Below are 26,477 nucleotides of genomic sequence, written 5' to 3'. Positions count from 1 at the left end.
TGATGGTCTTGTCAGAATGTGAGATTCCTTCAAAGAGTCTAACTCCTTTATTTGAAGCAGGGCCGCCATTTCGAGCTTGAGTCTTCGTTTTTTTTGCTTGACCTGGAGCGCTCTTTGTTCTGTGTCGCTTTATCTTTAGGCGTTGAAGGTTCTCCGGCCCTCAATTCCTTGCCCTTCTCTCTTGCTCCTTCTTGAGCACATGGTTGCATCAAAAGTCTTGTCGTTGATTTACCCCCATCGGTGTCCTTTGGTTGGGACCCATGTGGGTATATCTTTGCTTGTGCTGACCTTCAGTCATCGGGTACTGAGGCTGCCTTCGAAATCTTGGGTGTCTGAGGCCTTAACGTCCATGCTTTTGCGCGGTTAGTTTACCTTTTGCGGTTTCTTCTTGGCATCCTTCTTCGTTTTCCCTGACATTTGTCTTTTTATTATCGATTGAGGAGTCCTCGACATCCGACTCCCCTCCTATGCAAGTTCAGCCACCTCAACGTTCTCATCATCGCTGGATAAGCGGAGATCTGCTGGCCATGGTGCAGTGAGCTAGTCTTTGTCGATGTACTGGAGTGTCTTGGGCACGAACGTGGCACAGACCTCACAGTCCTTGTCTCTGTGGTCCTTTGACAGGCAATGGTTGCAGACCTCACGGGGGTCTCTTTTAGCAAATTTGTGGTGACAATTGGGGCCAAACTTAAAAGCGATATTTTCCATGAACCTTTATTGCCTCTCCCCCTCTTCATTCTCTGGCCACGTGGATGTTACCGGCAGGGTCGCTAGTCTGGGTCAAGAAGTCTCCCCTTCACCTTTACGCAGATCTTCCTGTGATCTTAGGTGTTCTTTGTAGACTTTTCAACTCTTCTTCTCTTGCTGTTATTCTTTGGAGCTCTTCTGTTGTGCTTCTAAATCCAACAGCTGAAAAAAAGAATCTGAAGATGGTGAGCATCCACAGGAAAGTACGGGGAGCCATCTGAAATCATACTGCGGAAGGACTTACCACCAAAAGGTGGTCGACGACAAAAAAAAAATAAAAAAACAAGATGGACAACCTTGGACCCAGGCACTAGATGGCGGAATAATGCACAGCATGTGAATCCAGAAAGGGATTCATGCTGAACTAGATAGTGGCGAATGCCACAGTATATGTATGTGTGTATATGTATATATGGCTCGGGGTGGCAGCTCTTTCTTTTCACCCATTGAGATAAACAATAACAATGTCTTATACATTTATCTAGGTTTCAGTGAGCCTATATGCATATATTCTGTATGTTTGCACACTATGTGCTGTACACCACAGTGATGCACGTCTATCGGTTTTGGAATCCGAATTATATGACGCTCTATGCATGGTGTAGTACAGATCCTTAATATCTAGACACTGAGCAATGAATTTCGAAGGCTCTGAGTACAAGCTACTGCTAAGTATTTTGCTCTGGAGTGGGAAGATTTATTCAGAAGATGGAAGAGCATGGCATAAGGCTCGACATGGACGATGACTTTATGTTGATGCTATGCAGCGTTTACTCATCTCCACCAGCACACACAGCACATTAGTGACAATTAGTGTCAGGCTTAATGCTCACTCATGGAGCATAGGTGAATTTATTATAAATAATGGCAGCAGGATCAATTAGGCCACTGACAGACTAGCAAACATATCTTTACATCGCCATCAACCATTTTTAGACAGAGGATCCGATTTCGTGAAAGGATCACTTTTCGAAGCAGTGAAATGAGGCGCTTCTGCAGTGGTACAATGGGCGGCTCTGAACGCGGCACTGAAGCGAAGTGCTTATGAATGCCTAGATTCAAGGAAGACCCCATTAGTCAAGTGCTGGGAATGGAAACGATCCAAAGCTGCACATGATCGCGTTCAGAAATTGAGAGCGGAGGGCATCTCTAGCAAAGCTGAATAACAACTCTGCAACTCTCTAACACAGAAGTCATTCTGTTCTTTCTTAATAAAGAAAAAAGTGAGCTAAATAAAATTAACTTTTATTTCAATCTTTATAACAGGCCCAAAAAATATGCCACATTTGCAACTGATTAAAAAAAAATAACCTGCATGGTCTTTGGAGGAGGTTCCATTTATGCAACGCCCTAAGAGACAAGTTTCACCAATCCATCCTAAGGGGATTTGAGAGGAAGCACAATATCCTCTGGGGCTCGAGATTGCGGATAGGATGATTCAAAGAAAGCTTTTGAGTCACATGGTGCTGAGCTCAGCTGCCGTCGGAGCCGGGAACGGACCGTGAACCCTGTGCTTTTAAGTCAGCTGCCCTGGTCGCTGCACCACACCTCTCCACCATCATTAGTAATCAAATTTATTGAGCACACTTTAACATTCACTAAACATGCTTTTCATTTAAAGTTTGAAATTCTGTGAGCACCATATTTACTGAATTCACCCATCACATTTTCCGCCAATTTTTTAGCCTAATATATTGTCAAAATAAATTACTTCGTAAGTCAACTGGACAACCCTGAAGGCAACAGCAACCACAAAGGTCCCTTCTGTAAAGGGTTTAAGCAACCACAGGGCAAGACTACCAATCAATCAGCCAACAAGAGGAACCTGACGAAACGCCTCCATGTTGGCAGACCTTTAAACTGTGCATAAAGCAGCAGATGGGCCTCGGATGTGTCCTTGAGCAACATGGTGGCGTTCAGCAAAACGTTCTTAATATTAATCGACCTTACACTGATGAGTGCAGAAACATCACAATAAAAGTTATCTTCTGCATCGAATAGCACCATAAAGACTCTGAAATCAATAGCACCAAGGAAGACGAAGCCCAACCATCAAAGCACCGCCATGCTCAATAGATAAATACCACATCCAGGCTACCATTTTGATATTAGTCCTGGTCTTACATTAGTTAAGTTTCCAGATAAGATTAACAATATCGGTAGACAGTATTAGGTTTCTAAAGTTAAGATCTGGACAAATGAAGTCTCAAGCAAAACTATCACAAACTGGATAATAAGTTAGAAATAGTGATGAGATGAGAACTGCATTCAATTCCAACCCTAATAAAAATTGCAAAACCTATAGCAAACCGGGGTTAACAAGGAAATACTGCTATCGTTATCAACATTATGTGAGGACAAGCAAAATACTAGGCAAGTTTTGGAGCAGAACAAATTTTTCACTTTGCCTCCTACAGTGTAGGACACAGAGTCAGTCAATAGACTAGTCTTCCAGGCTCACCAGAACTTAATAAAGGACATGCAGGTGTCCTGAAAAGAAGATGTTAGCAAGGAGAGTCTGATTGACTCAGTGCCTTATAAACAAAACATGTCCTCTGGATGTACACTGCACCTGATTCAGGAGTAAATAGATGGATCAGAAAGAATGATTTAGGTCTACATACCCCAGTAGGAGACCGTTAAGCAGAGTTCAAAGACACTGAAAATAAGACAATTTACAGAATGAGCCATCAGATGGAAAAGGACAATTGAGTGGCTAAAGTAATACAGAGCTGTTTTTAGAAAACTAATGAAGATAGCACACTATTGCACAGATTGCACCGAATTACGAATGTAAGCAGGTTAAGGGCCCTTCTCTATGGTTACAACCCAACGGAACCTTTAAAAGACGAGAAAGTTAGATCAAACTTGGCTAAAACGTGTCTGTTAAAGGTTTGTGGACCACCCGACATGAGCGGCAAGGAAAACATATGAGCGCCAAGGAAAACATATGGGCGTCCTTTGGCCTGATGATCGCCAAGCGCACTATCGCTAGATTGTGGGGGACACAGGAGGTCCCAACCATAGGCGCATGATGGATATGGACTGGTGTATGTTTAGGAAAAAAACAGAGTATATCTTTAAGGATTCTTCAAAAAATGGACGCAAATATGGGGCAAATGGAATGTACACAGGGGAAATATTTGTGCTCCACCTCTCCACCTCTCCACCCCCTTCCCTCGTTTAATGAACCTGAATCTGTTTAATATTGTGATAAAATGCAGTCACTGTAAGGAGTAAAAGCAATATCCCTCATGTTTCAAGAAGAAAATATGTTTTCTCTGTATACCCATAGAAACATTGTGTAACGTTCATAAACTGTCATTAATAAAAAGATTTATTAAAAAACAAAAGTTAGTTTAAACGTGGAGGTCTTTGGTGTGGATGCCATATAATGATGATATACATGTAACAATTTTTTAGTGTGGCCTCATTCCAATGGCTTACAAGCTCAGTTAATTTTTCCTTGGTGTAGGAAGCTGGCTCTGTATATACTATACCAAACGAGGTACAATGTGCACAGAGTCCAATAAAACCCCAAAGGTAGGCAGAGGTAAAAGTACATAGCACCTTACTCTCTATTTGTGGTAGTGTGGGCGAGCAGTAAGGTTTTTATCAGAGGGTAGTGTTAAGCATTTTTGTACACACTCAATCAGCAAATGATGTCCCACACTCAAAGACTGAACTCAGACCAATTTTGTTTGTATAAAAATAGTATTAAGTTATTTTATTTCCAGAACCAAGCCAAGCCTGGCACAGGTAACTGAAAAAAATGCTTTGCAAAATATTATGCAGTGTTTACAAGTGAATGCAAGTTCAAAATGCAGTGGTTTGAAATACAGGTAAGTCAAGGTATTGAAATACTATACAGATTACTTTTTAGATTACTTTTTCTACTCAGTGTGATATGCCTAGATATCACATTGGGACATTTCCTAGAGAAAAAGTAAGTAAAAATAGTTTCGCACAACTGTACTTTTTCAGGTTTCCATACAAAAAAACTTCACACTTAGAACTTTTCAGAGAAAAACAGTCAATAGGTTGCTATGGAGAGAAATTAAGTTAACGGTCACCAGGTAAGTACTCAGTCTTTGGGGTTGAGTTTGTGGGTTAAGAACAAGGGTTTCCCCAGGGCGAAGGATGCATTCTTTTTACACCCTCAGCAGCACTAGGGCGTCCGGGTGCAGAGTGCTGAGGCCTAATGTTATCCAAACGGGTATAGGGGCCTCCGGTTGGTGGCTGCTTACGAGCAAGCCACTGGGGTGTGGGAGCAAAGCTCCTGGTGTTAGGCTCTGGGCAAAGGGGGAACCGGTTTAGCACACTAGTGCACCTGCAGCGGCACTGGGGTGGCTGGGTGCAGGGTGCTGTTTTGGCGACGGGTGCCCTGATGATTGTAATGGGGATTCTCCGGTTTCAACAAAGACTGCAGACTCAGGGATGAAGATTTTCTGGAAGGGACCACCGGTTGGAGAGGTAAGTTGGGATGCCTGGGGATGCTGGGCCACTCAAGGCCTTTGGGGCTTTGGGTGCAGGGTTGTTTTTAGGCGTCAGGTTTCTCTTACCGGCTCTGGTCGCTGGCAGGGGGAGTCTCCAAAAAGAGGCTACAGGCTTCACTGGGAGTTTCAAGGCCGGTCCGAGATCAGCAGATCTCGGGTCAGAATCGCCGGGGAGACCTCCTCGTGGTGTTGGACCACTCGAACTCTGGCCATGGGCGACAGGTGCAGACTTGCGGATTCTGCTGGAAATGGAGTCTGTGGGAGAACAAATCCAATGTTCACTGGAGACGAAAGTCTTTTGTTTGGAAGGTAGGCTAGGTCCTAGGGGTTCTTGAGGTTGCTGGCTGTAGGACACAGCGGAGTTTCGCTTCTGCAGGTTCGAAGTGGGGACAGGTCGGTAGAGCTGGGGCTAAGTCAAGGGGCCTCCTCCTCTTCTTAGCTTCGGCACGGCTGTTCGGACCTTCTTCTTCTTGATCGTTGCTGGTCTGTGCAGGCAAGGTTCAGGGTGGCCACTAAATACTAGATTTAGGGGTGTTACAGGTAAGTAAAGGTTGGGATCAATGGGTCCCTTCCTTGGGGTGGGTACACCCCCTATTATGTCACCCTCCAGGCGGAGAGGGGCAGATGCCTCACTCTGGTTGGCTGCGTTCCCCCATCTGCAAGATGGCGGGGACTAGGAGTTGTTCTTCACCTCGCCTCCCCCACCTGAGGGGGTAGGGTTGGCAAAGGTGGGCACACCTCACTTGGTTTTCCCACCAGTTCTACCACTCATAGTGGGGGTCAGAACCGGTGGGGACCAGTTGCTGGAAGCAGCAAAAGGCTGGGGAAGCTCCCAAAAGCGGCAAGCCTTTGAAGCTTCGCCTTCATGGACCCTGCCCATCCTGTGGGAGGAGGGTTGGCGCCTCGTCCCAGGATGTGCATTGTTTCAGACCCCCGAGAGCAGCAGGCTCTCGACCCAGGGGTCCAGAATCATGTCTGGTGGCAGCTGAAAGCACTAGTGGTAGGTCATTTTTCAGGAGGCATCTCTAAGATGCCCTCTATGTGCATTTTTCGTTAAATCCCACACCAGCATCAGTGTGGGTTTAATGTGCTGAGAAGTTTGATACCAAACGTCTAAGTTTTCAGTGTAGCCATTCTGGTGTTGTGGAGTTCGTAAAGACAAACTCCCAGCACCATATTCTCTTAAAGACAGAACTGCCCTTACAATGTCTAAGCATGGGCGTAGACACTGTAGGGGTACAGGGTCATGCACATGTACCCTCCACACTGGTATTGGGCACCCAGCTAGAGGGGTGGCTGATCTATGCCAGGGCAGTGGGTTGCAGGAATGGCAAACAGGGATGTGTGCCATGTCGGCTCTTCACTGGTGAACTTTGCGAGTGTGTGAAGTTGGGTATGTGTCAGGAATGAATGTTGAATGGGTGAGAGTAAATGGAGTGATTGTGGTGTCTTTTGAGTAGTTGCGCAACTGTGAAGTAATGGTTCTTTCGTATTCGTTGTATTTGTTTAATTGATTATACATCTGTACGTGTAAATATTTATTGCAAAATAAGCTAAAGAATTTAAAATAAAAAGCCTTGTTGAAATTAATTTTGCATGGAACCTGTGACAGACTTGCATTGGTACCAGTAATTTAGTAAAAGGCAAATAGTGTTGAGTACTGGCACTTGTTTTTGTTCATTCTATATTGACTCAGCGTTACTGAGTAGAGCCAAGGCCCTTGGTTGTTCCTTGACCTTGGCCAGGAGGCAGAGGTGGTGCCGAAGCCTTGTGTTTTTTCGGAGTTGTTCGTAGGGGCAAGAGGTCTTTGGTACTCATGTCACCTTGTCCCTGCGACAGTTCTTCGGCATCAAGGTATATCTTGAGGTCTGAGCCTTGTTCGGAGAAGGCTTCCTCCTCCTCTGCAGCTGATGCCTCGATGTCCTCTAGGCTGTAATCTTGACCGAAGATGTCCAGCGTGTCTTCAATGCTTTGACGCTGCATCTCTCGATGTCGAGCCAGACGACCACAAACAGCTTTTTTGATCGGAACCATCTGCAAGTGTCACAGTCTTCTTCTTTGTGCTTGGGAGACAAGCACAAGTTGCACACTTTGTGTGAGTCAGTGCGTGGGCACCGAGGACAGAATTTAAACGGAGTCCGATCTATTGACGGAGAGCTGACTTGGCGCAGTAAACTCGAGGCCGTACACAAAGCTTTCCGATCGAAAAGTCAATTCCGTTGTCGAAACGATACTCTGAGAAGTAGTAAACGTGTACGAAAACAATACCGTTGGGTAAAGAGAGCATTGCGCGTCGAGGGGAACCCGAAGAGCGATTTTGAACCGGAGCGCAGTGATACATGTCCAAACCCGATGGCGGAAAAAAACCAATTTAACTATGGAGTCGATGCCTAGGGGCACCATCACTGAGAGGAAGAGTCACCTTACCTCGTGACTAGGAAAGACTTCTTCAAAGAAAAACAACTTGCAAGCATTCGGACCACAAACTAGGTGGCAGAAGTATGCAAATCATGTGTATTTACAGCACACATGCCTTGCACATAGGGTCATTTATGCATCAATTAATTTGTGATACCAACATATGTTAAAGTTACTTGGGTTTAACAGATTTAAGCTTCTGAATCTAAAACTGAAAAGCAACCTGGAGAAGCCACAACAAATTCCAAAAGCACATACCTGGACCTGGAGTGCCTCCGGCTGATTCCTGGGTTGTTACTGTTGCGATATGCACTTGGAACATTGCGCTCCTTCTCCTCTCGCCTGTCCCGCCTTTCAGGAGTGTGCCCATGTCTTTTAGGTGGAGACTTTGAACGGGACCTAAACAGAGGACAAAGTGGCAAAAGGTCAAGGATCTGTAAGTCATATTAGACTAGGAAATTCCTGTGCCAGTAAGGCATGCCCCATACTTTACACTTGGATGTTCGCATGGTTTTAACCACAATGCAGTACTTTGAAGGCCACTATGTCTATTCAAAGAAATATAAAACCCTTTAGGGCAAGCAAGACTACAATCTGGCACAGTCAGCTGTACACTTACGTACTTATCCAATGGAAGGACTTACATATCATAAAAATACATTGGGTTGTTTTTATTGCCTTCGCAACAGTAGTTATTTTCCCAGGAACCATGAAAATGCGAACCTCTGGTTGGTATAGCTACATTACTAACAGTTACTGTTTTAAACTGACCAGCAACGCAAACACTATGAAAATAACACCCACACAGTCATGTCATGCCTAGACTACATTAATTGTCTCTCATGGCCTACTTTATCAGATGACTGCATTGTATATCTAACACCTCAATCAGACTACTTTTGTGCGTGGATCCAAAAGAAAACCTACACCCGCCTTCCAAACCATGCACTGGCTAACAGAGTAAATGTAAATGTGCTGGACTTGTAAAGCGCACAGCTGCCCGTAAGCGTCCCGGCGCTTGCTTAGGGAACCCGTCCTGGTATTCCCCTGTGAGAAACCCCGGCAGGGTGTCCACAAGGTGAAAGCCAGGCATCCCGCCGCGAGGGGCCGTAGTGGAGATTAAGCAAGCTATTGCCCAGAGATGCAGAGTGTGACCCCGTGAGTTGAGTAGGCACCAGAGCGAGAATTGTCGAGTCCGTGGAATTTTTTTTAAGCCAGAGACCCACCAAGGCTAAATTCATACTGCCCCCTAACAACCTCAGACAACATCTTATAACAACATAACTGTGCCTTGCGCACATTGTCCAACACAATACCATTACATAACCCGCCAGTCTTCCAACCTCACTGCCCAATCTGAGTGCTTAATTACATCATGGAAAAATCTATAAACTCTGACCAGAACTACCCTGACATCATAGACAACTAAATAGGATGGACTGTAGAGTCTACAATTATGCAGACGACACACAAATCCTGATTCAGATCGAGGACACCGCTCAGGCTCATTTGAGAATGCAGAACACTCGCAAATTTATAATTAGCTGCATGTCGAACAACTCTCTAAAAATAAATCCTGACAAAACCGAAGTCCTGGCAATTACCACAGCTGCCAACCCATGGTGCGACCAGTTCTGGCCGGCTGAATTGGGCCCACTCCCAGCCCCAGCCGTCAAAAGTCTGGGCATCAAAATTGATGCCCGACTATCAATGACTCAGCAGGTATCATCTGTGGTCGGCGTCTGTGTGAGTCTGATCCGCCAGCTGAGGAAACTCTCCTCAGTTTTATCCTTTTCCACCATGAGGCTGGCGGTCTCCGCCCTAATTCTGGCACGACTGGACTACGGTAACTCTCTGTACTATGGCCTCCCAAGCAACCGTCTGGCCCGACTTCAGGTCGTAATGAATGACGCAGCAAGACTCATTTTTAATAAACCTAGGCACACTCGGGCCACACCCCTACTTCGCAGCTTGCATTGGCTACCCATTGCCCAAAGAACTAAATTTAAAAGTCTCTGCATTGCTCACAAAGCGGTTTACGGCTCAGCCCCCAAATACATTAAAGATCGGCTCCCTAGGTATTTTCCCACTAGGTCTCTCCGGTCAGCTGAGGCATGTAACCTACTCTGCCCTCTGTACAATCTCACATCCAAGGGCGGCAGAGCCTTTTCTAGCACTGTCCCCCGGGCATGGAACCTTCTCCCGGTTGAACTCAGGAAGGAAACAAATCTATTGCTGTTCAGGAAAAAGCTGAAGACAGTGCTCTTCGCAGAGGCATGGGGACCTCTGTGATCCGCTTTTTTTCGTCTACTGATGTTGTGTTTCCGCTGATAGCGCTTAGATACCCCTGGGTGATATAGCGCTTTACAAGCTCATAATAACATAACATAACATAACAACTGCACCATGGCAAACACAAAATGCTCAGACATCACCAAAGGACCAAAATCAAATTGAAACACATAGCGCTAGAATATACTCCATGACATCACACACCTCACAAAACTCCACATCAGACCACACAATATCTAACAAAGTGTTTCTTTATAGATCCATGAGGAGCACACTATTACGTCACATCATAATACACTACACAAACTCCTAGATTAGTTTACCGCATCTTGCCACTCTGTAGCAGACCTCCACACACAATACCCTAAATCTCCATGTAACAGCTCTCTGTACCACAACACGCAAGCTCAAATTACCACAATACCACCTGCCACTAAAGCACTTCTTCAAACCCATGCAATACAACAGAATAAACTATTCACTGCATTGCAAATTCACTGCACTAAAGCACTGTGCCAAGTCTCACCACAAAAACAACTAAAGGCGTCTACACACAACAACAACCCACAACATCAACTGCTAGGCCATCACTTTCAAACTGAGGGGAAGGGGCTAAGTGGTGAGCAGCTAATCAGGAGAAGAGATCCAAAGTACAAGAGGCGTGTGCCCTAAGGCATCTACCATTCACAGGTTCTGCTTCATGCTGTGCTTCAGAGCCATAAATGTGTTAAAGTCTCAGTCAGTATGGGGAAACAAAAAAATTGGGTGACCAACTTGTGTTCATGGAAGTACGCGGCGATCTGCAACTGAAGTTTTTAATGGTTCAGATGATCAGTCTAGAGGGACAAGTTACTTACCTTCAGTAACACAGTTTCTGGTGGATACCCTAACCGCAGATTCCTAAACTTTTAAATTCCTGTGCGCGAGACTGGATCTGGAAACGTTTTCAGCAATTACTCCCCCGTGCCATTATGTGGCGCCATCGGACTCTGCAGCAACGGTGCCATACCCCCAGAAGTGACGGCTCAGAGCAAAATAGAGGCACCACTAATGTACGCTAACTTCAGTTTTAAACAAAGCATTCCATTCGCCTTAGGTGCAGAACGTCCGTGACAGTTGGCAAAAAATCTTACGTGAAACTTTAATAACACTTAAAGGGCCACTCCATAGAAATGGGAGGGAGGCGTAGCGACCAGAACGATTTTTAATGTAGCTAATTCACTTCTGATGGATACCTCTAATTGCAGATTCTTCACATTATGAGTAGATTAAAAAAAAGTGCCTCACAAAAGGTGGAGGGTCTGGGGAATGGAATTCACAAACGAAAATCTTGCAGGACCTATCAAGCAAAACGGCCCTCCAAACGGACTGGAGAGTCCAGGCAGTAATGCTTGATGAATGTGTGGCCATATGCCAATGTAGCCTCCAATGTCTAGCACTAGATCACCCCTGACCTAGGCCACAGTGGCTGCCTTATCTCTGGTAGAATGAACCCAAAGGTAGCCATAAGAATCGTTTTGGCCAAGGCATAGCACATCTTTATACAAAGAGTAATCTATCTGGTTAAGGTGCTTTTCTACACTCCCCTTCCCTTTTAACAATCGGAGAACCCAACAAAAAGTTGGACAATTTCTAGGTGTTCCTAGCTTGATCGAAGCAAAAGCGAAGGGTGCGTATGGTCGAACAGCTGAAGGCACGCCCTCTTTCAAGGGAATGTGGCATGGAGAAGAAAGTGGGGAAGATGATGAATTGCGCGACATGAAAAGGTGACATCACTTTCGGAATGAAGGATGCTAGAGTCCTGAGCACCAACTTGTATGGAAACAAGCCAGTATATGGTGGTTGTACTGAGAGGTAACTCCCCCTGTCTGAACTTGTCTTTGAATTTCATTGGTCCATGAACTTTGTGTTAGGCTTACCCAACACCCGCAATCTCAACAGGTCAGGGCTTGGAGGAGTGGCAATGGACCCATGACTTACACTGGGACAGTGGCGACTAGATAGATTAATATGAATTTTTGGAAAACATAAGGCTGACAAGACAGTTGTCACCTATGGAACTTCTAATAGGCTAGGGTCTATTCTCAGGTCAACATGTTTCATGCCTTGTGTAGTCGTGGAGCGATCTGTTGGCATTTCGTCAGGGCCAAAAAGGAAAAACAGGTCTAATCTTCTCTGCAGCGTGAGGAGCTCAGTAATAACTCAAAGCCCAACCCCGTGCACAGGTGATAAGGTGCTATTACTATAAACTTCTCTATCGACTGGATTATTGTTGTTGTTCTAGTGTCAATTTATTACATTTTTCTTTATTTTTCTAAATTGGTGTGGGATTTTTTCTTGGCTTGTTTTTACTTTATTGCTGTTTGTATGCGGCATAAATACTTTACAAATTGCCTCCAAGTTAAGCCTGACTGCTTTTGTGCCACGATACAAGAAGTCACTAAAGTAACTTCTGGTGACTGCTGCTTGAGAAATGTCTTCACCCCCTCTATCATAAACCCAATGTCCTACAGTGCTCATCTACAAAACAATGCTCAATGTGTCAGCCCTTTTTAAACCCCTTAAGATGAACAGATATTTTCATTTGACGGGCTATGTTTGAACTATTAAAATGTTACTCTGTCCAAGAGTGATGGGGAGACATTTTTAAAACCGCATTTTTTTTTTCTTACTTATCAAACTCCTCCTTTGTTTCTAGTAGATGGAACAGCGACATTCTCATTTGTAGCAGAAAACTCGCTTTGTAGATAATCTAGATTAAATAACCGTTATTTTAACAGAGGTGCTGGGACTTGGCGGCAGCAGCTACCCTCGGTCCCTCTTTAAATCTTGTACACCTCAGTCTTACTATTCTGTTCCATTAGTTTTATTAGCAAAATTGACTACGCAATTCATACTCAACTGCTAATCAATGTCTGTTTGCACCTAATGGAAAATTACGAAATCATAAAACACAGTCGAAGTGATAAAACATTTTTTTTAATGGTAATCAGTACTAGGAAGTTTCATTACAGCAAAGGTCAATGTTAGCTACCTTTAAAGCACTTTCTCACCACCAGAACTACAAAGCACTTAGTCACCACCACATCCGAAAAGCATTCCCACACCACCAGACTCTGAAAGCATTCCCTCACCAGCAAATCTGCACAGCAATCCCCCACGTCAAACCTGACTAAATTCACCACGACAGACCCGCCAAGCACTCCCCCATAGCAGCCTCACACAGCACTCTTCCACACCAGCACCACAGAACCCGCCCATGCCAGACCCACACAGCACTCACACACGCCAGACCCGCACAGCACTCACCCACGCCAGACCCGCACAGCACTCACCCACGCCAGTCCCGCACAGCACTCACCCACCCACGCCCGCACAGCACTCACCCACCCACGCCAGACCCGCACTCTGCGTAGCCAGACCCGCACAGCACTCTCACATGTCAGACCCGCACCAGCACTCTCGCTTGTCAGACCCACACAAGCACTCTTGCATGTCAGACCCGCACCAGCACTCTCGCATGTCAGACCCACACAAGCACTCTCGCATGTCAGACCCGCACCAGCACTCTCGCTTGTCAGACCCACACAAGCACTCTCGCATGTCAGACCCGCACCAGCACTCTCGCTTGTCAGACCCACACAAGCACTCTCGCATGTCAGACCCGCACCAGCACTCTTGCATGTCAGACCCACACAAGCACTCTCGCATGTCAGACCCGCACCAGCACTCTCGCATGTCAGACCCACACAAGCACTCTCACATGTCAGACCCGCACCAGCACTCTCGCTTGTCAGACCCACACAAGCACTCTCGCATGTCAGACCCGCACCAGCACTCTCGCATGTCAGACCCACACAAGCACTCTCGCATGTCAGACCCGCACCAGCACTCTCGCTTGTCAGACCCACACAAGCACTCTCGCATGTCAGACCCGCACCAGCACTCTCGCACATCAGAGCTGCACAGCAATCTCCTACGCCAGATGCACATAACACTCTCCCACACCAAATACGCACAGCACTCCCCCAAGCCAGAATGGGAGATCTCTTCCGAAGTAAGACACACAGGACTCCCCTAAAGTACGACCTGTCTAGACCTTCCCCAAGCCAAAACTCACAAAGAATTCCCCCACACCAAATCCCCAGATAATTCCACCCACAGCACTACCCCACAGAAGACCCACAAAGTACAGTACCAAGCCACACAATAGCCTGCATTATGCAAATTAGTGCTCCACAAAACACTGGCTCATATGTCAAGTCAAGGAATTTATATAGCGCACTACATACCCAGAGGGTCTCAAGGCGCTTAGGAAGGGGAGGAGGATTACTTGTCAAATATCCACGTTTTAAGTTGCTTTCTGAATGCTAGGTGGTTCTGGGTAAGGCGAAGGTAGGTGGGGAGTGAGTTCCATGTTTTAGCAGCCAGGTATGAGAAGGATCTGCCTCCCATGGTGGTCTTTTTGATGCGAGGTACAGTGGCGAGGGCTTGGCTGGAAGAACGTAGTTGGCGGGAGGGGGTGTAGAAGGACAGTCGTGAGTTGAGGCATTCTGGTCCGATGTCGTAGAGTGATTTGTGTGCGTGGGTTAGCAGTCGGAAAGTGATCCTTTTATTGACGGGTAGCCATTGGAGGTCTTTCAAGTGGCCAGAGATGTGTTCATTGCGCGGGATGTCTAATATGATCCTGGCTGAGGCGTTTTGGATTCGTTGGAGTTTCTTCTGGAGTTTAGCGGTAGTACCTGCATAGAGGGTGTTTCCGTAGTCCAGTCGGCTCGTGACCAGGGCATGGGTGACAGTTTTTCTGGTTTCGGTGGGGATCCAGCGAAATGTTTTTTTGAGCATGCGGAGAATGTTGAAGCAGGATGAGGATACGGCGCTGACTTGTCTGTTCATTGAGAGTGAAGAGTCGAGGATAACGCCTAGGTTCCGTGCGTGGTCTGTCGGGATGGGTGCCTTCCCAAGGGCTTCCGGCCACCAAGAGTCGTCCCATGTAGAGGGGGATGTACCTAAGATGAGGACTTCTGTTTTCTCTGAGTTCAGTTTCAAACGGCTGTGTTTCATCCATTCGGCTACTTCTTCCATTCCTTTGTGTAGGTTAGTTTTGGCGGTGCTAGGATCATTGGTGAGTGATAGGATCAGTTGAGTGTCATCTGCGTAGGAGATGATGTTGAGATTGTGTTGGCGAGCGATGGCCGCCAGGGGGCTCATGTATACGTTGAAGAGGGTGGGGCTGAGTGAGGATCCCTGTGGGACGCCACAGATGACTTCAGTGGCCTCGGACTTGAATGGTGGGAGGCGGACTCTCTGGGTTCTTCCGGTGAGGAACGTGGTGGTCCATTCAAGTGCTTTTCCTTGTATTCCGATGTTTCTGAGGCGTTGTAGAAGGGTTCTGTGGCAGACTGTGTAGAAGGCTGCAGAGAGGTCGAGGAGGATGAGGGCGACTGTGTCTCCATTGTCCAGTAGAGTTCGAATGTCGTCTGTTGCTGCGATGAGGGCGGTCTCAGTGCTGTGTTTTGCTCGGAAGCCAGATTGTGAGGAGTCGAGGGATTTGTTGGCTTCGAGGAAAGCGGCGAGCTGGTTGTTGACAGCTTTCTCGATTACTTTGGCCGGGAATGGAAGGAGCGAGATGGGGCGGTAATTTTTGAGTTCGGTGGGGTCCGCTGTGGGTTTTTTCAGAAGGGCGGTGAGTTCAGCGTGTTTCCAGCTTTCCGGGAAGGTGGCAGAGTTGAAGGAGCAGTTGATGACATCTCGGAGGTGTGGTGCTATGATGGAGTCTGCTTTGTTGAAGATGTGGTGAGGGCATGGGTCAGTTGGGGATCCTGAGTGGATGGAGTTCATCAGGCGGATGGTGTCCTCAGTGGAGATTGGGTTCCAGTCATTAAGGATGTTCGAGGGGGGTGAAGGTCCAGCAGATGGTTGGGTGGGTTGGTCATCGGGTCGGTTGTCGAAGCTGTTGTGGATGTCTGCAATTTTGTTGTGGAAGAATGAGGCTAGGGAGTCGCAGAGGGCTTGAGAGGGGGTGATGTCGTTGGAGTTGGCCGAGGGATTGGTAAATTCCTTGACGATGTTGAAAAGTTCCTTGCTGTTGTGGGCTTTGTCTAGTCGATCCTTGAATGCTGTTTTCTTGGCCTCTCGGATTAGTTGGTGGTGTGTGCGGGTGGCGTTTTTGAAGGCGTCCTTGGTGCTAGTGGTTGGGTCTTTTTTCCAGGCCTTTTCAAGAGAGCGGCAGAGTTTCTTGGACTTCTTAAGATCATTGTTGAACCATGAGGCCTTCTTGCTGCCAGGTTTGTTTTGACGTTTTTTCAGTGGTGCTAAGGTGTCGGCGGTGTTGGATAACCATAGGGTGAAGTTGGCGGCGGCTACATGGCACTTAACAAGACATGGCTTACAAAACACTCGAACCCGACCCAGAGAGAACTTGCTAACAAAAGACTGATAAAGAAGCATCACCTACACCAGCCCTTTAATGTAATGGCCAATGCATGGTATCCAGATGCGTTTGCCCACACAAAACCTCTAAAACACTTCCTCCTATATATATCACTTGGCCAAACATGAAGTGTACTTGTGTATAACTTGTGTAAATAGAAACTGTCATATCTAGGTGCTGTTCCTAATCTCACTGGAGCTCCTTAGACAAGCGAGCACGGACTTGAGTCACTATAAGGCGGAGTAGCTTCTATATCCTTCTCCCCGTCATCATCATCTTCGATTCATTTTTAACATGAAGCTCACAAGGAATTAGTAAGAGCCTGTGCTAATCTCACATGTTTAGCGCCATGCTATTCCCTCAAGCACAAATACAATTCTGAGAATCAGAATAATGGGCAGGATATTGTTCGCTCTGCCCTGTGTTAAAAGCAATGAAAGAGCATAAAACTGAATACCAAATCCTATAATTCAGCAATTTGTGTTTCAAAAGAGCTGCTGTGATCCGCAGCAGCACATACCCCTGCCAGTTCTGTAGTAGCAGCTCCATCAAATTACAGACCATCACATGGCGCTCCTGCAGTTCATTTGTGCCTAGCCTTTAATCCATTTACATCAATAATTCTACTAAGTACCCATTGCGGCAATCCTGGTGGCAAAAAGCAGGAATAAATGAGGTCTAATCATTGTTCATCTGAAGGATCACGGCTCCCCACACTTGCAAGCGAAAAGACCTACTCTTAGAAACCCGGCATCAAAAATGCAATATTTTTCTTTGAAAGCCTAAACGCTCTCGATTCTCCTGCTGCTGTGGTGACCTTGTGAACGATCCACTATGGTCCGCCTGCTGCTGGGAGAACCAGGGTTGCTTATTAAAGAGACGGGATGCCTACATTTCCATGGCCGGACATTCCTGCGGGAAAGATCTGCATTGGGCAATGGGGAGGCATGGGACTCTGCTTCCACTGCTCCCGGGATTCCCGGGTTTCCTTGAGTACAGCCCGGCCTTTCTTGGCACCCACGTAGCCCAACAAAGAGCTGGACATACACCCGGAACTGTTGTGTGCGGTTCAGATAGAAAGAGCACACATTTTGGGTACAGACTGTGGAGCCTCTTCCTCTCTGGAAGGGTGCGGAGGCGGAACGAAAGTGGGCAAGGTGATAGTCTGCCCAATGTGAAAAGCAGTGACCACTTTTGGCAAGAAGGAAGGACGAGTGCGAAGCACAACCTTGTCCTGATGGACTGATCGAAAAGGAGGCTTACAAGAAAGAGCCTGGAGCTCACTCACACGCCTTGTCGAGGTGATAGCAACCAGGAAAGCAGTCTTCAAAGTCAACAAACAAAGAGGACAGTTGTGGAGCGGCTCTAAGGGAGCGCAAATCAAAAAAGTAAGTACCAGATTCACTAACTAATGTCTCATACAGATATATCATTAAACAAGTAAGTAACTTGTGCATCTGAAAGAGACACGTTAGTGAAAGATACCTTACCTTAGAATAGATACCCCAGCAATACCAACCCAGGGAGTGGGTCTGCGAACAAAGATCACACCCGAAAGTCACAGAGAACGGACGGCCAAAGAAGCCGTCTCCCCGGACTTGACTGTCAAGGCAAAAATGCCTAGTAAAAGTGTGCAGGAAGGCCCACGTGGCTGCCTGACCGATGTCTTGCAGGGGGGACACCACGTCCCAATGCAGTAGTAGCTACTGTCGCCCTGGTAAAATGGGCGTGCAACCCCACCAGAGGTTCCTTTTAGGCCAGAGAATAACAGGCTTTGATACACAATACGACCCAACGGGACCCAACCAGATTCAAGTCGGACTGTGGCAGCACAATTGGTATAGGAGGGAAAAGGTGAGTAATGCCTTTGAGAAATCTATTAACAACAGGGGACTTGAAAAGAGAGGGCTGATCAGTGATCCTGAGAAAGGCCGAGATTGCAGAACGGTAGCCCTTGATAGTGCCCTGAGCAGAGTTCTGTCGGCCCAAAGAAAGAAGGAACAAAAGGAACTCTGAAAGAGGGACAATAAAGGGATCCACAGCCTTTGCTGTGCACCATGCCTCAAACTTGTTCCACCTGCAGGCGTATACCGATTTAGTGGAGGGATGCCTGGCTGCCAGAATGACATCACATACTTCAGGAGGCAAGTAAATGTAAATGTGTTTGTATTTATATAGCGCCTTCTACCCATAGGTCTCGTAGCGCTGTATTTATACCGCTGTGGAACCCTTCCTGGCTTTCCTGTGAGATGTCCACTCCTGGGCACCCCAAAGGTGAAGCCTGGCATCCAAGCACTGCTGGGGCCGTTGTGGAGATTAAGCAAGCTATTGCCCAGAGTCACAGAGTGGGACCCATAATTAGACTAGGCACTGAGGCGAGAATTATCAGGTCCGGGGAGATTGAGTCCAAGAGCCGGCGGGAATTGAACCCTGGTCCCGGGCCAGACCTCTGCATCAGGGTCTGCCGCTCTAACCATTGAGCCACGCTTCTCCACAAGTCATACGGAATCAACTGTCGCCGCTCAATTTCCACACATGTAGGTGGAGGCTGGACAGGTTTGGGTGGAGGACAGTTCCCTGCTGCTGCGACAAGATCCTCCAGAAGAGGCAGTCTGATCAGGGGATCCACGTTCATACTGAGTAGCTCGGGATACCAAACTCTTCAAGCCCAGACCGGTGCCACAAGAATGACTTGGGCCTGGTCACGCCTGATCTTCTTCAGCTCTCTGGGTATAAGTGGTATAGGCGGAAAGGAGTATAATAGACTGCAGCTCCACCCGCGGCGAAAAGCGCCGCCAAGCGAGTGCCGCCTCGGAAACTCCAACGCGCAGAACAGCTGACATTGCGCGATCCCTTCGGTGGCTAATAGATCTAATCAAGGCTCTCCCCACTGTCGAAAGAGACCGTGCATCACCTCCGAGTGAAGACACCATTCGTGATCCATCATGCACCAGTGGCTGAGTTCGTCCGCCCTGGCGTTCAAAGAACCTGCCAGGTGTTGAACCATCAAAGAAATGCCTTGACGTTCTAGCCATGTCCAGAGGCGCAGAGCCTCCTGACATAGGGTCCACGACCCCACCCCACCCTGTTTGTTGCAATACCACACGGCGGTGGTTTTGTCTGAACATCTACACCACCTTTCCCTTGAAAGAGGGAAGGAATGCCTTCAGTGTAAGAAGGATCGCCTGAAGCTCCAGAAGGTTGATATGGAGCCGGGACTCCGCCGGACACCAGAGTCCTCTGATCTCCGCCTCCTCCATGTGGCCGCCCCATCCCAGAAGGGACGCATCTGTCACCACTGTGTGCTCCGGTTGGGGAAGGGAGAGGGATCTGCCGCTGACCCAATGATGATTCGTGAGCCACCACTGCAATTGCTGTGCAATGCCCTCCGTGATCTGGACGCAGTCGGACAGGTTCCCCTGATGCTGTGCCTACTGGAACTTCAGGTCTCACTGCAGAGCTCGCACAAGCCATCTGGCATGGTTGGTGAGCAGGATGCAGGAGGCCATGAGGCCAAGAAGCCTCAAGGTTTACCGGACCGAAACCCGGGACAAGGGCTGAAAGATCGGAATCATAGCCTGAATGTCCCGGACTCTCTGTTCGGGAGGAAACACCCAAAACTGTGCTGTGTCCAGAACCACTCTGATGAAAAGGAGCTTCGTAGAGGGAATCAGGTGCTACTTCGACACTTTGATGGAGGAGTAGTTTCTGTCCTGTAACTCCAGTTCTGTAGTAGGGGTATCTCTGTTATAGTCATAATCTAGTGCATAGTCCCGCCCATGTGCGTGGACCCCGGAGCAATCAAAAATAATCTCTTAAAGTGTCGAAAAATGCAGCACTGCACAGACACTTAAGAGAGAATTAAAGACAGATAATGCAGCCTATAAAACCAGGCTACACTGTCTAGTACTTCAACTAGAAATTCCACCAAAAATCCACAAACAGCAAAGACTGTCCAGATTTCCCTTGCCTCAGCATCAAAACCCCTCTGGAATGATAGAGAGGAAGACCTGGACAGACAAGCCTCATAGGCTGCCATTATGTGGCTCAGAACAGGATACTGTGCCTTCAAGAGAACTTTCCAGAACTTCACAGTATGCCAGAATGCACTGCAGGTCCTCCTTACTTTCAGTTCTTGTTGAAGGCGTAACACGCCAGACCTGTAGCATTCCTTACATGAATATCTCTCTCCACCGGGGAGGAGGGCGGGCGCTTATGACTATAACAGAGATACCCCTACTACAGAAAAGAAACTACTCCTTCTGTAGTAGGGGATCTCTGTGTATAGTCATAATCTAGTGAATAGAATGGCAAGCCCATCCCCACACCAAAGCGGCGGTGGAGAGAAGAAAATTAACACCACTATTGTGCGAACAGATTTCGCAGCGAAGCCTGCCTAACCTGAGCGTCTGCCCTGGCATCAGTGTCCAGGCAGTAATGCTTAGCAAAGGTATGGATCGACTTCCAAGTGGCCGCCTTGCAGATTTCTGCAATTGGAACATTACGGAGCAAAGCAGTCGCAGCAGCTTTGCCCCTGGTGGAATGAGCCTTAGGTTTACCCCCTAAGGTCTTATTAGCTTTTTGGTAACACAGCTGTATGCAGGAAACAATCCACCTAGAGATGGACTGCTTAGAGGTAGCAAGACCTGTCCTGACCGATCCATAATTGATAAACAATGTTTCTGACCTACGAATATCTTTGGTCTTATCCAGATAAAATTTCAACACCCTCCTAACATCCAGGGAATGTGAAGACCTTTCCGCTGGAGATGAAGGATTCTGAAAAAACTTAGGCAAAGTTATGGTCTGGTTGACATGAAAATCAGAAATAACCTTGGGAAGAAATTTAGGGTGAGTACGCATAACAACCTTAGCAGCATGAAATACAGTATAAGGTTCTTGGCAATACAACGCCTGAATTTCACTCACCCTGCAGGCCGATGTAATGGCCACGAGGAACGCCGCCTTCCAGGACAGGTGCTGCAACGAAGCCTTATGAATAGGTTCAAAAGGCTCCTTCATCAATCTGGACAGCACCACATTCAATTCCCATGAAGGCGAAGGAAGCCGGACAGGAGGGAATACTTTCTTCAAGCCTTCCCAAAAATCTTTGATCACAGGGATCTGGAAGAAGGAAGTCTGTGAAGGGCATTTCCTGTAGGCAGTCAATGCAGCGAGATGAACCTTAATGGAATGAACCTTAAGGCCAGACTGCGCCAAATGCAGAAGGTAAGAAAGGATGACTTCTTCCTTGCACGTCGTCTGGTCATAGTTCTTGGACTTGCACCAGATACAGAACCTCTTCCACTTGTAAGCATAGGAAGTCCGAGTGGAAGGTCGCTTCGCCTCCTTCAGTATGTCCATGCAATCTTCGGGTAGATTCAAATGGCCATGCCGCCAAACTCAAAGACGAGAGGTTGGGGTGCAACATCTGCCCCCCCGAACTTCGTAAGAAGGTCCGGCCTGCACGGTAGCCGTATGTGCGGAAGGAGAGACCGGTGAAGCAGGTCCGTGAACCGCCACTGCCTGGGCCATTCCGGGGCAATCAGGATCATCCGTGCCCTGGACCGGGCCAGCTTGATGAGCACCGCCGGAATCAGGGGAATGGGTGGAAAAGTGTACAGAAAGCTGTTCGACCAGTTGATCCATAGCGCATTCCCCAGCGTCCCCTGCTGGTAGTACCTGGAGGCGAAGTCTCGGCATTTGCTGTTTTCGGAGGTGGTGAACAGATCTACGTCTGGAGTCCCCCACCTTGCGAAGACTTCTCCTAGTACTTCGTCGTTTATGACCCATTCGCGGTTTTCCTGAATCAGTCTGCTCAGTGCGTCCGCCTGAACATTCTGCACACCTGGCAGATGGGTAGCCGTTCTCGTCAGTCCTCTGGCCAGAAGCCAGTGCCAGATCGCCTGCGCCTCCTGCAACAGAGTGCGTGATCTCGAGCCCCCCTGCTTGTTGAGGTCATACATCGTGGTCGTATTGTCCGTCTGTACAAGCAGAGAGTTGGTCTGAAAGAACAGATGAAAGGCCTTCAGTGCCAAGTGAACAGCTCGGAGTTCCAGGAAATTGATGTGATACATGGACTCCATCGGGGACCACGTTCCTTGAATCTGTAAGTCTCCGGAGTGCGCCCCCCAACAGAGGAGAGAAGCATCCGTCACAATAGTCTGAGTGGGAATGTCCTTGTGGAAGGGAACCCCTCTGAGAAGATTCTCCGCTGAACACCACCACTTCAGAGACTGAAGAGCATGCAGAGACAGTCGTATCTTGTCGTCCCAAGACCCTTTCCTCTGATCCCACTGATCCTCCTAGCACTCCTGCAACGGTCTCATGTGCAGTCGTGTGTGTGGCGTTAGGAAGATACAAGAGGCCATCGATCCCAGTAGAGAAGACACCGTCCTCACTGTTGTAGATGGAGTGGTCATAAGAGCCTGAGCCTTCCGAAGGAGTGATAATAGTCGCTGCTCCGAAGGAGACACGCTTGCTGACTGCGTATTGATGGAGGCTCCCAAGTACTGAATGCACTGGACCGGAGTCGGGACAGACTTGGACATGTTGATGTGCAACCCCAGCTTGTTCAAGAGAACGCACGTCTTCTTGAAGTGTGCTTGCGCTTCCGAGAAGGAGGAGGCCTTGATCAACCAATCGTCCAGGTACGGGTAGACAAACTTGTTCTTCCTGAGGTGTGCTGCTACCACTGCCATGCACTTTGAGAATGTTCTTGGTGCAGACTTCAGTCCGAATGGCAGTACTGTGTACTGATAATGATTGGCGCCGACTTGGAATCGCAGGAACTTCCTGTGTTTGTGTGCAATGGGCACATGTAAGTACACATCTTGTAGGTCTATAGCATATAGCTAGTCTCCATGTTGCAGGGGAGGATAAATCTGATGCAACGACAGCATGCGAAACCTCTCTCTGCGAATCCACTTGTTTGCCTGTCGCAAGTCCAGAATGGGCCTGAACTCGTTTTTGTCCTTCTTGCGAACCAGGAAGAACCGGGAGTACAGACCTCTTCCTCTTTGAGACAGAGGTACGTCTTCTATCGCCCTTTTCCTTAACAGGATATCGGCCTCCGCCTGGAGCCGACACTGTGCGCTGACCGGAGGAATTGATGGAGGCGGACGGGTGAACCGAAGACTGTATCCATTGCAAACAATATTCAGCACCCACTTGTCCCGAGTAATTTTTCTCCACTCTGCCAGAAAAAATTGAACGCTTCCCCCCCCAACGGAGTGGGTAACGGATGCAGGGGAAGTAAGCGCTAAGGGCCTAGACCCGGCAGGGCCTTTGGTCGCTGCTGCCGACTGTTGGCCGCCTCTGCCTTTCTGGCGCATCTGGAACGGTCTTCGGAAATGCTGCTGTTGGTGCTGCTGTCCTGAAGCCTGGCCACGCCCTCTGCCCTGTCCACCGAACCGTCTCTGGAACGGGCGGTAAGATTTCTTGGTATCCTTGGGCTTTTCCAGACCCACAGCTGTGAGTGTTTCGGCCTCCGATTTCATGCGGGCCATTTCGTCATCTGCATGTTTTCCAAACAGGGTTTCGCCAGAGAATGGTAAATTGGCAACCCTTTGTTGTGCGCCAGGCTTCAGCGACGTGAGGCGGAGCCAGGCGTGTCTTCGCTGGTTAATCCCATGGCAGTAACCATGCGCCGCCAGGAGGGAAGAATCGGCTGCAGCACTGATGACCTGATTCGCCACCAACATCCCCTCATTCAACACCTCTTGGAAATCCTCTCTTTTCTCACGAGGCAGGTGTTCTACAAACTGCTGGAGGGATTCCCAGAGGGCTCGGTCATACCGCCCTAACAAGGCCGTGGCACTCGCCGCTTTCATGGAAGTCAGTGTCGTCCCACAAACCTTCCTCCCCGCCGAATCCAGCCATCTAGATTCCTTATCTGGTGGGACTGTGGATGACGGAGTGGTGGCATGCTGCTTTCGAGCCGCCGTCACTATCACAGAGTCTGGCGGAGGTTCCACCCTCAGAAAAGCCGGATCCGAGTCGGGAGCCCAGTATTTCTTCTGGAGACTCGAGGGGGCCGCCTTAGTCACCGCCGGGGTGAGAAACAGGTCCATGGCCGGATCCTCCAGGCCCGGTACCAGTGGTAGTAATGGCCGAGAGAGATGTTTCTGGTGCAGCGTCTCGAAGATCACCGATGTTTTGGGCGTGGGCACAGTCAACGAGATGCCCAACTTCGCTGCACCCCTCAGCAGGACATCATGAAAGGACACAAGATCGTCAACCGGTGACACCCTTGTCTCCGGCGACCCCGACAACGTTGGTGACTAGTCCCTGGTCTCTGAAGACCCCGTATGCGAAAGAGACCTGCGCCTCCTGTGGCGTTGTCTCGACCGCGTGGATGACCTGTTGTGACTCCGCGATCGCTCCCTCCTCCTGGAACGAGATCGCGATCTCCCAGTTCGTGGACGCTCCGCAGGTCTCCTTGGACGCGTCTTCCGTGGCCTATCCTGGGGGTTTGGCCTAGGCGTCCCCTTAGGCGGTGTAGGGAGGGGAGGCAGGGACCCCGACCTCGACGGAACAACAGGAGGTACCTCCGGCGGAGGGACGGACCGAGGAGGCGGAGGTGGTGGTGGCCCTGAAGGCGGAAGCGGTGGAAGAGGAGGATTGCTGGCAGGAGCCTCCTTAGGTAAAGGTGGAGGAGGTGGGGGCGTCTTCGGCTGAGGTGGTGTATAAACCACAGAGTACACCGAGCCCGGTGACTTCTTCGGGGGAGGGTACTGCGAACCAGCCCCTCCAGTCGGTGATCGTCCTCCCCCAGATCCAGCGTGACTTCTGGCGCCAGAATTCCTTCTGCGCCGCTTAGGAGAGTTGGAATGTCCCCGAGACGCTGATCTTTCTTCTCGACGCCGAGCGTCGCTTCTCCGGCGTCGAACGGCGCCTCCTCGACTCCGGCGTCGAACGCCGCCTACGCGATGTCGAGCGCTTCTTCCTAGACGCCGAACGCCGCATGTTCAATCCTCGACGACGAGCGTCGACTCCTTCGACGCCGAGCGCTTTCTCGAGGTCCTCGACGTCTAGGATCCCCTCGATGCCGACCGTCTTATCGACGGCGACCGGCGGTATCGCCTTGACGGAGATCGCCGACGCCTGACGCTCTTTCTTCGACGTCGATGGCTCGCCGCTGACGACGACGACGACAAAGAATCCGTTGACGGTGATCTCGACGGCAGCCTACCCATGCCCTTAGACGTCGATCCTTCACGCCGTCTCGACCCGGAGCCCAGGGGAGATGGGGAGCAGACCGTCGTCATCCCTCTCTACGTCGTCGTCGATGCAAATCGACGCAGACGGAGACCGGGACCTTTTGCTGGGCTTCCTGCCTCTGGGGAGCCCCCCAGAGGCCTCAGCAGAGGCAGAGGGAGCCTTCCCAGCCTGCCCAGACCCACCTGCAGCCTGCAGTCGTCTCTCCTCTAGGCCTTGAAGCCTGATTTTCAGCCTTTCCCTCAGGGTCCTTGCTGAAAAGTTCTGGCAGATGTCACATTCTTCAGGGGCATGTGCAGCAGGGAGAAAGAGTATGCAGACGTCGTGTGGATCTGACTTGAACTTCTTCCTTCCACATTCTGGGCACTTGTCGAAGAGAGCAGACATTTTAGAGCCCTAAGAAGCCTGAACAAATACACAGAAGTGAAGAAAAACACCAAGCGCACAAACTGAAACACTTTTAAACACCAAAAGTGCACAAAATTCCAATAAACCCTTGAAAAAGGGAGAGCTCAATGCTCCAGGGTCCTGTTAGCAGGAGCCGGAAAAAAGAACTGAAAGTAAGGAGGACCTGCAGTGCATTCTGGGATACTGTGAAGTTCTGGAAAGTTCTCTTAAAGGCACAGTATCCTGTTCTGAGCCACATAATGGCAGCCAATGAGGCTTGTCTGTCCAGGTCTTCCTCTCTATCATTCCAGAGGGGTTTTGCTGCTGAGGCAAGGGAAATCTGGACAGACTTTGCGGTTTGTGGATTTTTGGTGGAATTTCTAGTTGAAGTACTGGACAGTGTAGCCTGGCTTTATAGGCTGCATTATCTGTCTTTAATTCTCTCTTAAGTGTCTGTGCAGTGCTGCATTTTTCGACACCTTAAG

General features: G+C 48.6%; 1 protein-coding gene across 2 annotated transcripts in view; it reads right to left on the bottom strand.

The window, feature by feature from the left end:
• Positions 1-26,477, bottom strand: part of LOC147665098 (splicing factor, suppressor of white-apricot homolog) — a 530,497-nt gene that overhangs the window by 141,191 nt on the left and 362,829 nt on the right. For both annotated transcript variants that reach the window (XM_086949761.1, XM_086949762.1), the window contains exon 11: positions 7,920-8,060. In XM_086949761.1, the coding sequence (XP_086805887.1) occupies positions 7,920-8,060 (141 nt within the window). The remainder of the gene's footprint in view (positions 1-7,919; positions 8,061-26,477) is intronic.

This window comes from Lissotriton vulgaris, unplaced genomic scaffold (assembly GCF_964263255.1).
Source record: "Lissotriton vulgaris unplaced genomic scaffold, aLisVul1.2 SCAFFOLD_1287, whole genome shotgun sequence".
NCBI classification, from domain to species: domain Eukaryota; kingdom Metazoa; phylum Chordata; class Amphibia; order Caudata; family Salamandridae; genus Lissotriton; species Lissotriton vulgaris.
This window is presented reverse-complemented; position numbering and strand designations above follow the sequence as displayed.